This window comes from Camelina sativa, chromosome 20 (assembly GCF_030686135.1).
Source record: "Camelina sativa cultivar CO46 ecotype springtype chromosome 20, ASM3068613v1".
In the NCBI taxonomy this organism is placed as follows: Eukaryota; Viridiplantae; Streptophyta; class Magnoliopsida; order Brassicales; family Brassicaceae; genus Camelina; species Camelina sativa.
In genome coordinates, this window is record NC_141899.1 from 6,042,099 (window position 1) to 6,052,011 (window position 9,913).

Genomic DNA, 9,913 nt, shown 5'->3' on the forward strand with positions numbered 1-9,913 from the left:
TGTATATAGCTAACACGGAGGCTCATTATATGCAAGAGAAAAGTAGGTGTTACCGTGTTAGTGTACACACATGACACAACTCTTATAATTTCATGAATTTTCAAATAACCAATTAAAGAATCAAAAGAAAGAAGACATGGACACATGAACAACAACATTGTTACTCCAACCAAAGAAGAAAGAAGTCAAAGATTTTGAGACAAGATCAAGTTAGGGAAGTGAATCAACGAAGAAGCATTTTTTTTTTTTTTTTTACACAAAGATTCCGATCTTTCTTGGAGAAATTTCAGTGATTAGATGAAGCAAAAGAAGTTGTAATAAAGATTAACAAGAGAGAAGGGTTCATCGATCTGGTCTACTTGTTAGTAGAGCTTTATTCTTGTCTGGATCGGTGCACGGCAAATCGGACACATTTGAAGATCTGGTCCACACTCGCAACAAGTCTTGTATCCAAAAACATAACCGAAATATTAGTTTTGATGTTTTGATCGTTTTAAGTATTAAGAAGATGGAGATTGTGTTTTGTTGGATTTACCTGATGGCCACAACCAAAGGCCATGTCTTTCGGGTTGCTCAGACAAATCGGACATAGCTGTTCAAAAATACTCAATAACATGAAGTTTCAAACTCTTTTCAAGTTGACATTTTCAGACAGTATCTTTCAGATTTTAGAGTACCTGGTTATCGTTGGCAGAATTTGTAGCGGTTTGGGCGGGATTAGACCTTACTTGATAGCTTTCAGTTGGATGAGGAGGAACACTCGGTTTGAAACTTGGAGGACGATAAGCCTTTGGACTGTTGTAAGACGCATGCATTGGAGGCGGAAGAGGATATCTTTCCGGGATACTCCCATTTCTTCTTCTGCAGAAAAGAAGAAAAAGTTGAGATTTTTGGGGTGAAAATTGAAGCAAAATTGATAAAGATTATGTTTAGGGCATTTACCCTAAAAGGCTAAGCTCTAGTGTCGCCTTGTATTGTTGAGGAATCTCCATGAGAGCAGAAAGGGCAAACTCTGTTTCCTTCAAGGACTGAGCTTTGTTCTTTGACATGATCTCTGTGAAGTTCACGAACTATAAACAAGAACGTCAGATCAAAACACCAAACCTCGATGTCATGTTCTAAGAAGTAAACTTACTTGGAAGTTATCAAAGGCTCTGGCCGGGATATTGTCATCAAATTCCCTCATCATGTCCCAAGGTCCATCCCCGACCCCGACTAAGACGATTGATAGAGGAAGCTTACTGTCAAAAAAGGAAAAAATAGTATCATTAAAACCAGCCACAGAGAGATATAACTTTAATGGAGAAAACAACATCAAAAGACTGGATTAAATTCCAACCTTGCTTGCACGATTGCATCTACTGTCTTCTGTTCTTGCGGACTCAACTGTCCATTTTCCGTGTCAACACTTCTTGTAACCTGAAACGTTCAATTGAGGTTTCTTCTCTTAACACAAAAACAAAGGTTCATACTGGAATGATTAGTACCTGCCCATCTGCTATTATCACTAGGACGTGATATTGCCCACCACTCTGCTCAACAATGGTCATGGCCATATCGATGATCGGAGCAAACGAGGTTGGCCCTGAAAAGTATTCAACAATTCAGATTCAATACCTTAGCTAGCTAGCTTAATCATGAGAAATGTGGTCAAATAAGGGAAAGAGATAAACCTGCGAGTTTAAGTTGAGGCACAATCTCTTTATACCGAGCAAGGACTTCCTCAAATCCATTACAGAATCTATCCTCTGAATTGAAACTGAAGACATCTTGATCATGTGTTGATGCATCTCCAAAACCATAACAGGGAATCAAGTTGTCCTCGTCAAAGGCGGCTAAGGTTCTTCCTATGATAGTAATCGCTTGTTCGTAAGGATTAGGACTACTGCCGATGAAGTGTAAGCTTTTCCTGTTGAAGGACCTCGCTCCTGTTATCAAAACAAGAAGAAAATGCTTTTCGAGTGTGAAACCGTTCGATGCATTACAGCAAAGACAGGATCTTGAATCTCACCAACCTGTCCATTCGTTGCTCTTAGTGAAATCTATACCAACGATGAGATTCGAAGATTCTAGACCCGCACGTGCAAGAGCCTCTGTGACCTAGATGAAACAGAACACATAATATGAATCTTTTCTGTCAAACCCATAAGAATCTACAGCTATCAAAGGTTTGACATCAACAACAGTTTCCACTAAAATCCTACAAGAGACTCAGCTCACCTGCTCCAAAGAAGAGTAATTATCAGAAATTCTAGAATACTTCCGCTCCAACCGCTTCTTATTATCACTACCATAACTTTGAGAAGGCGGTGCAGAATAAGGCTGAGTGCTATACAAAGGTGGAGGAGATTGCGTATACTCAGGAGGTTGAGGAGCATATGAAGGTGGAGGAGCATATGAAGGTGGAGGAGGATAGTTATAACTATCAGCACCATATTGAGGATAGCTTTGTTGAGAAGCCCATGAAGATGAAGAAGGTGATGCTGCTGATGCTGATGAAGCTGAAGCTGACCTAAACGATGACTGTCTCCAGTTCTCTTTAGAATTCCCTGTCCCCATCAAAATTTTTTTTAAAACTAAACCTTTCTAATTCAAATCAAATCAAAAACCCCTCTTAAGGTCAATTCCAAGTACACCTGCAAAACAAAAAAAAGATTTGACATTTAAGAAATAACTCAAAGAAACCCAGAAAAGAAAAATGCAGAAACTTTGGTTTAAAATCATGACATTAACTAGGTAGAAGAATGCAATTAACACAAGTTCACCTAATCCGTCAAAAGGGTGAAAGCTTTATCTTTGACAGATGTTGAATTATATAACACCGTTTACGAAATTGCTCTAGGTTGGTAGTGGTCTTTTATATTAAAAAAAAAAAAAAAAAAAGAGAAAGCAGATTCAATCACGTCACGTAATTCTCCTAAAAAAAAGAGAACGCGATTTAGTGACTTCTAGATTAAGATATAAAAAGTCCAATTAAGATTAACTTACTGCAACACTCAAATCCCAGAATTAGTAATAAAAAAGGACTAGTTCTCTGACAAATCTATGAACACCGAAACATTCTCTGATTCATTCAAAAGTAACCCAAAAATCGAAAAAAAAAGAAGAAGAAGAAGAAACATTAAATTCGAAAACTGAATCTCCCGACATTCACCAGGAAAAAAAGTTTCGGATAATGACCCAATTCGATTGAGAGGCAAAAAATGTATGTAACCTTTAAAAACTTACTTAAACGAAGAAGCAAAGGGAATGAAGAATCAGAGAAGTGGATTGAGAGAGTGAAGGAAGGGAGGGAGGCTTCTTCAATGGCGGAACGAAGGAATCCTGCAACAGAGTTAGCCTTTAAAGTTGTTTCCCCTTTTTGTTCGAAAGCAATTTCACTTTCTTCTGTTGTAGTTTGTTGTTGTATTGGGTATTTGGTTTGTTTCTATCAAATCATTACTAGACTAATCACTTTCAATTTAAATAAATTAAAAAAGTGTGTAGCACGCTAATGGTGGACACTTCTTCTAATTTTTACACCACTAATTATTCTCTCTTTCAACAAATTGGCCATATAGATATATTATCAATATTCAAAAAGTCATAATATGGTATCAATTGACAATTTCTTTGAAATTCTTACATTGACATTTTCTTAAAATTACAAATGGTCAAAATACATAAAACGATATTAGATAATGTACTTTTCTTAATTACAAATATATCTTATCTAGAGAATCGTATTTTGCACATCTTAATTTCAATCTTGTATATATGTATAAATCTATGATAATTTCTTTTTTTGTTGAATAACAAATCTATGATAATAATATGTGCAATAAATATCTTAGGTGAAAAAATGGATGGTTATCAGAAGTTTCCCCACCCACGTGCGAAATCCTATCTTCAATATGTTTCCTTCGTCCTGCAGTTAAAATTTGTCATATTAAATGCTTTTCCTTTTTTTCATTACTCGATAGGTACTGTTGAATATTCCTTGTCGAATAAAATATAGAAATTTTGACTTTTTAATTAACCTCCATTAGTCCTCTTTGTGTTTGTTTTTTTGGGTCGAGAGTTGTTAATCATGCTTATAATTTGATTAAGCAAAAGTTATCTTAAATTCAGTATATCAGGTTTTTTTTTTTTTGTTGTTGCATCCTTCGGTGAGCAGACACAACACGTGAAACTTAGATGGACTTACATTAAAAGTATAGAACTTCGTATCCGTGATTTATGCAACTCTCTTTTTTTTTTTTTTTTTTTTTCCTTGGACCGTTCCTTCAAGGAGCAAACAAGAAGTACGTGGACTACACTTTCAAACCATATATATAATTAGAGCATTTTCGAATCTAGTGGTTGAATAAAAAAAATGTGCTTATGCAAAGGATTCACTAAACCTAGTAATTACAGTTTCTCTTAATTATTCTGTTTATTAAATGTAACGCAGTCAATTCAATGTTTTCGGCCGTTTCGTGAAAATATAAATAAATGTGTCAACAAATTACAAAGTCCAATACAGTTGAGAAAAAGAAGTAATATAGTACGTACAAAGCCCAGCAATATACGACAAAAGATATAAAGCCAGCCTTTAAAGCATATGACCGGCTCAATACAAGCCCATTATTAAGTTTTTAACCGTGTCTTATAGTGAAAGAGCATAGAAACACATTCGTAGTCTTTGCCACAGAGGATCGTAACAACCCCAAAAAATATTACTATTCCCTAGCGAATAAAATCCGACACTGGTCCTTTTCGTCGTCTTCGACCTCGCGGGAATCTACTGTCGCTCATCACACTATCCATCCACTCTTCTTTCAGTCCACCGGCGGCTAGATTTTTCCCGGGTCCTCAGTCTCGGGTCAGATCTAGATCCGGATCCGGATACGCTTGAGTAATGAAGCACTTCAGAACCGAGCGAGTCCGTGCGACTCCGAAGCTCTTCTTCACCTATATTCTCGTCGGGTTCATCGCTCTGCTCGGCTTGACTTGCCTCTACTACGGCTCTTCCTTCGCTCCCGGATCCAGAAAGTCCGACGAGTTCGATGGATCTGATAACCGCGCTCGCACCCGATCCGTGACGATGACGAATCGAGCTGCTGTGCTTGCAGTGAGCCGTTTGGAGGTTCCTAAAAGCGTTCCGGTTCGTTCTTAATTCAAGCATTAATCGTGTTTTTTTGATACGGAATTGAGTAGATATAGATTCGTAGGGTTTAATTTGTGTTGATTTACGTTCGTTTTGATCCTATCCGTAGATATGTGATTCGAGACACTCGGAGCTTATACCGTGTTTGGATCGTAATCTTCATTACCAGTTGAAATTGAAACTCAATTTAACGTTAATGGAGCACTATGAGCATCATTGCCCTCCACCAGAACGGCGTTTCAATTGCCTTGTTCCACCTCCTACTGGTTATAAGGTCTCTCGGACTTTTGTATCTTTCTCTTGTATTACAGAAATTTGAGCATTCTTGTATATGTGTTATGGCTCTGGTTTTGGTTGGTTGATGATGATGTTGTTTATGGAGTTTTCAGATTCCGTTAAGGTGGCCTGTCAGTAGAGACGAGGTGTGGAAGGCGAATATCCCGCACACACACCTTGCGCAAGAGAAGTCTGATCAGAATTGGATGGTTGTAAATGGTGATAAGATCAATTTTCCTGGAGGAGGAACACATTTCCACTATGGAGCTGACAAATACATAGTTTCCCTTGCTCAGGTACAGTTATCATCATTTATGTACTTGTTTGCTTTGTTGAATCTCAACCGTAGGGCCTATCTTTTAAAACCACTGCGCCTGCTTGATTTTTTAAATACCAATGTACTTTAGCTAGTGAACGTTAATGGTAGAAGGATAATGAATGACTATGCAGTTGAAACTAGATGATGTATGGGATTTTCTAATTTTACCAAATCATATGTGGTGGGATATATTCTGTTGCTCCTAGACCAGCGAGCATCATTCTGCAATTAACAGGATGTTTTTTGGCTCTATTTTGTCTTTTTCATTTCAAGTTCTTCTTTCAGATGACAAAAAAAACTGATTGTTGCTTTAGATGCTGAAATTCCCTGGCGACAAACTCAACAATGGGGGAAGCATTCGGAATGTTCTTGATGTTGGTTGTGGGGTAGCTAGCTTTGGAGCTTATCTTCTGTCACATGACATCATAGCTATGTCCCTTGCTCCTAATGATGTTCACCAGAACCAGATCCAGTTTGCTTTAGAACGAGGGATTCCATCAACGCTTGGTGTTCTTGGGACTAAGCGGCTTCCATACCCAAGCAGATCATTTGAACTTGCTCACTGCTCTAGATGTCGGATAGACTGGCTTCAAAGAGATGGGATCTTGTTGCTAGAACTTGATAGGTTGCTCAGACCTGGTGGCTACTTTGTATACTCGTCGCCTGAAGCTTACGCACACGACACAGAAAACAGAAAGATTGGGAATGCAATGCATGATCTCTTCAAGAGAATGTGTTGGAGGGTCGTCGCTAAACGAGACCAATCTGTCATATGGGGAAAACCGATATCCAACAGCTGTTACTTGAAAAGGGAAGCAGGTGTCCAGCCTCCCCTTTGTCCTTCTGGTGATGACCCAGATGCAACTTGGAACGTCTCAATGAAGGCTTGTATATCACCTTACTCAGTGAGTAAGTATATGCCTCTTATCACTAACTTATATAGTATTAAGGATCATTAAGGTTGTAATCCATTTCATGTTTGTTATATATACCCAGGGATGCATAAAGAAAGATGGAGTGGACTCGTTCCCTGGCCACGGAGGCTGACAGCTCCTCCACCACGTCTTGAAGAAGTCGGTGTCACTCCTGAGCAATTCCGTGAAGATACGGTAATCCTTCTCTCCCTATATCGAATGCTCTATTGCTGTAATCCAGATCCTGAGAACTTTGATTCCATGCCTCGCTATGTCCAAACACTTCTTTGTTGCTCACTAAAGTGGGGGTGCGAATGCAGGAAACATGGCGTCTTAGAGTGATAGAATACTGGAAACTGTTGAAACCAATGGTGCAAAAGAACTCCATAAGAAACGTGATGGACATGAGCTCAAACCTTGGCGGTTTCGCAGCTGCTCTAAACGATAAAGATGTATGGGTAATGAATGTCATGCCCGTTCAATCCTCCCCAAGAATGAAGATCATCTATGACCGTGGCCTCATCGGAGCCACTCATGATTGGTATGTAAATGACTTGATCTCAAAACATATTGCATAATCCGGTTATGCTAAATGAGTTTTCTCTGCAGGTGTGAAGCCTTTGACACATACCCAAGAACGTATGATCTTATCCATGCATGGAACACAGTTACAGAAACCCGAACTCGTGGATGCAGCATTGAAGATCTGCTCATCGAGATGGATCGGATACTAAGACCAGAAGGATTTGTCATAATTCGTGACACATCAGACAATATCAGCTACATCAAGAAGTATCTGACATTGTTAAAATGGGATAAATGGTTCACAGAGACGACTCCAAAAGGTGATTCTCTATCTATCAAAGATGAGAGAGTTTTGATCGCCAGAAAGAAACTGTGGAGCGTGCCCGCCATTTCAGTGTCGTGAGTTTTACAGCATCAGAGGCATATAGCTGAGGAAAATTCTCAGTGTTTAGGGTTATTTACCGGTATTAAAAGGAGAAGTGTAAATTACACGACGTTCATACATAGTTATGATGCATTTGTTGTAGGAAACCTGCAAAAGCTTCTTATTTGCGATTTTCATATTCAAATTATAAATTTAAATCTGTTCTCGCGGAAATATATAAATTGCTTCGTGAATGTAAACGGAATGACAAGTAAACTACGATTATATAGAAAAGAATCATTAACCCGTTTTCTATCACACCATTAACAATATCAAAACTGAGCCCATAAATTGAAATAGAGCAAGTACAGATTGAAATACAAAACAGGATGAACAAAAAGAGAGAGATACGATCAGACTTATTATGACGATGTTGTTTCCACGACATTCTTCTTCTTCTTTTTCTTCTTGTTCTTCTTCTTCGAAGGAAGGTCATTGGAACTAAGTTCTTCAGGTTTCCTCTTGTTGCTGCTAAGAAGAACACAGTTAAGTCTTTCATTATCCTCAGTAATATCAATAACTAACTCTCCCCTCATCTAATAGTAAGAAGAACACACACCTAACTTTGGTCCAACACAGTTCTAAGTTCTTTCGTTATCTATCAGTTAACTTTAGTCAATCTGAACTAAAAATCCGACATTAAACTACTGGGTTTTAAACAAAAGTTAGATACTCTTTTGTCTACCTTCAACATGCACAAACAATTTGAGGATTTACTTAAACATCTAAAACCTTTGTTTATCCTGTACAACAAAAACCAATACAGATATGAAAATTCATGGTACCTTGCAGGAGTCTCATCCAAAACAATCTTGCTATCTTCATCAACTTCACCAATCAATACGCACTCTTCCACACTAAGCTCTCCATCTTCATCAAATTCACCTATTTTGCAAGTAATTAACAAAGTAAGACTCCAACTTGAGATTCAAAGCATGAAACCATGATACCAAAAGCTGTAGCCTGTAGTGATGGGGTATACAAGTACACAAACCTATTGGATCTTCTTCCCCATTCATTTCCTCTTCCGAGTCTGAATCTGATCCCCATCTGTCTCCTCCATCATCAAAGTCCCACCTCTCACCATCTGGAGGCATCCAAAACTCAAGCTCCTCCTCAACATCTTCACCATTTTCATGTTCGACTTCATCATCAACATCTTCTCCATTCTTTTCCTTTTCAAGTAACTTCTTGTTTTTCTTCTTCTCCTTCTTAGTCTTCTTCTTCTTCTTCTTCTTCTTTTTCTTCTCTTCTTCCTTTACGCCATTTTCTTTCGCTGGCGTTTCTCCACCTTCCCCTGGAATAGATCTAGACTCTATCTCTCGTTCCTTCTCCTCTGTCATATAGTAACAATCGAACCATTAAACTTACAAGAATAAGTTTTGCAACCTAATGAACTCTAATCAAGCTTCAAAGTACAGACCTAATTTGTTAAGGAAGCGCCGTCCATTGATATGCTTCCAAATATGTTCCTCAGTCTTGTTTACCGTATCCCCCGTTAGCTTACATTTCAATTTTGAGCTGACAAACAAAACATGCCAAAAGAAACAAATTCAGCATATATATCAAAACATAATTTTCTCAAACAGAAGAACTCAAAAATCTCGTTTTTAAGTATTGAAATTTTCAACTTAAAACCACAAAGCTCACAAAACCCTAAACCCTAAAAATTTGAGGACACGAAACCATAGTCCCCAGCAACAAAAATTCAAAAGAGAAGCCAAAACTTCTCCAGTGTCTTATAACCCTAATTCATTACATAATCAATCAATCGAAACATCATCTGGGAGAGATAAACGGAACAATAGATTATACCTAGCGTTAGGATCTTGCTCAAACAAGTTAAGAGGAGGCTTGCTATGAGACACGGCATAATCTATAAGCCCTAAACGGCAACGTTTACTCTGTGAATAGATCTTCTTATCTTTCTCGAGTAGCTCGTGACCCGTCTGCACGCATTTAAATCTCCCGTTCTCGAGTTTTTTATATTTTGGTTTCCCCAATAGGTCAGCGCCTTCCTTCTTCGTCGTCGTCTTCGTCGTCGTCGTAATCTCTTCCTCTTTCGCCGCCATCGATGTCAAGTTTTCTTAGCGATTTGTGTCTTTCATTCACTGAAGGAGGGGGAGGACAGCAAGTACTGTTGTAATGAAACGACTGCGACTTGCCGTTTTACTGTAAATTGAAATCAACTGCACGTCGTTTATTGTTTCTGGGCTTATTAACAGTAAATGGGCCTAGTGATCATAATAATAGCCCAATCAATGAAGAAGACAAACAATATACACCACGCGCGTTCCATTCTGGTAAATTTGGCAACTGATAAAACT

At 38.4% G+C, this 9,913-nt stretch overlaps 3 protein-coding genes across 9 annotated transcripts; 1 reads left to right on the forward strand and 2 right to left on the reverse strand.

Moving 5' to 3' along the window:
- Window positions 1-139: 139 nt before the first annotated feature.
- On the reverse strand, window positions 140-3,556 carry LOC104769677 (E3 ubiquitin-protein ligase RGLG2). 5 transcript variants are annotated; one of them, XM_010493942.3, is made up of 11 exons: window positions 3,229-3,556; window positions 2,221-2,636; window positions 2,016-2,100; window positions 1,674-1,928; window positions 1,488-1,585; window positions 1,340-1,419; window positions 1,136-1,241; window positions 943-1,070; window positions 678-861; window positions 536-592; window positions 140-443 (listed from the first exon to the last, which is right to left on the reverse strand). In XM_010493942.3, exons 2-11 carry the CDS (start codon window positions 2,557-2,559, stop codon window positions 363-365), a joined length of 1,413 nt encoding a protein of 470 aa, XP_010492244.1. In that variant the 5' UTR covers window positions 2,560-2,636; window positions 3,229-3,556; the 3' UTR covers window positions 140-362. The 5 variants fall into 5 exon arrangements, with proteins under 5 accessions (XP_010492244.1, XP_010492245.1, XP_010492246.1 ...); XM_010493943.3 differs by lacking the exon at window positions 3,229-3,556 and adding an exon at window positions 2,766-2,981; XM_010493944.3 differs by lacking the exon at window positions 3,229-3,556 and adding an exon at window positions 2,734-2,829.
- Window positions 3,557-4,593: 1,037 nt separating this feature from the next.
- Window positions 4,594-7,760, forward strand: LOC104769679 (putative methyltransferase PMT9). 2 transcript variants are annotated; one of them, XM_087505295.1, is made up of 7 exons: window positions 4,594-5,125; window positions 5,238-5,402; window positions 5,518-5,700; window positions 6,009-6,632; window positions 6,720-6,832; window positions 6,958-7,178; window positions 7,247-7,760. In XM_087505295.1, the coding sequence occupies exons 4-7, from the start codon at window positions 6,038-6,040 to the stop codon at window positions 7,563-7,565; spliced, it is 1,248 nt and encodes a 415-aa protein (XP_087361421.1). In that variant the 5' UTR covers window positions 4,594-5,125; window positions 5,238-5,402; window positions 5,518-5,700; window positions 6,009-6,037; the 3' UTR covers window positions 7,566-7,760. The 2 variants fall into 2 exon arrangements, with proteins under 2 accessions (XP_087361421.1, XP_010492248.1); XM_010493946.3 differs by having other exon boundaries at window positions 6,038-6,632.
- Window positions 7,761-7,791: 31 nt separating this feature from the next.
- Window positions 7,792-9,733, reverse strand: LOC104769680 (uncharacterized). Of its 2 annotated transcripts, none has more exons than XM_010493948.3 (5): window positions 9,402-9,733; window positions 9,010-9,107; window positions 8,581-8,922; window positions 8,372-8,471; window positions 7,792-8,054 (listed from the first exon to the last, which is right to left on the reverse strand). In XM_010493948.3, exons 1-5 carry the CDS (start codon window positions 9,656-9,658, stop codon window positions 7,949-7,951), a joined length of 903 nt encoding a protein of 300 aa, XP_010492250.2. In that variant the 5' UTR covers window positions 9,659-9,733; the 3' UTR covers window positions 7,792-7,948. The 2 variants fall into 2 exon arrangements, with proteins under 2 accessions (XP_010492250.2, XP_010492249.2); XM_010493947.3 differs by having other exon boundaries at window positions 7,792-8,057; window positions 9,402-9,732.
- Between the last annotated feature and the right edge of the window lie 180 nt (window positions 9,734-9,913).

Bases quoted from the DNA above. Each gene is read 5' to 3' on its own strand.
- LOC104769677 (XM_010493942.3), bottom strand. From the start codon at position 2,559: ATGGGGACAGGGAATTCTAAAGAGAACTGGAGACAGTCATCGTTTAGG. The intron at 1,929-2,015 runs GTTGGTGAGATT...TTTTGATAACAG, and splicing joins TAAGAGCAACGAATGGACAG to GAGCGAGGTCCTTCAACAGG. The intron at 593-677 runs GTACTCTAAAAT...ATTTTTGAACAG, and splicing joins ATTCTGCCAACGATAACCAG to CTATGTCCGATTTGTCTGAG.
- LOC104769679 (XM_010493946.3), top strand. From the start codon at position 4,880: ATGAAGCACTTCAGAACCGAGCGAGTCCGTGCGACTCCGAAGCTCTTC. The intron at 5,126-5,237 runs GTTCGTTCTTAA...TCCTATCCGTAG, and splicing joins AGGTTCCTAAAAGCGTTCCG to ATATGTGATTCGAGACACTC. The intron at 6,833-6,957 runs GTAATCCTTCTC...GTGCGAATGCAG, and splicing joins AGCAATTCCGTGAAGATACG to GAAACATGGCGTCTTAGAGT.
- LOC104769680 (XM_010493947.3), bottom strand. From the start codon at position 9,658: ATGGCGGCGAAAGAGGAAGAGATTACGACGACGACGAAGACGACGACG. The intron at 9,108-9,401 runs GTATAATCTATT...TTTGTTTGTCAG, and splicing joins GAGCAAGATCCTAACGCTAG to CTCAAAATTGAAATGTAAGC. The intron at 8,472-8,580 runs GTTTGTGTACTT...CTTGCAAAATAG, and splicing joins TGGGGAAGAAGATCCAATAG to GTGAATTTGATGAAGATGGA.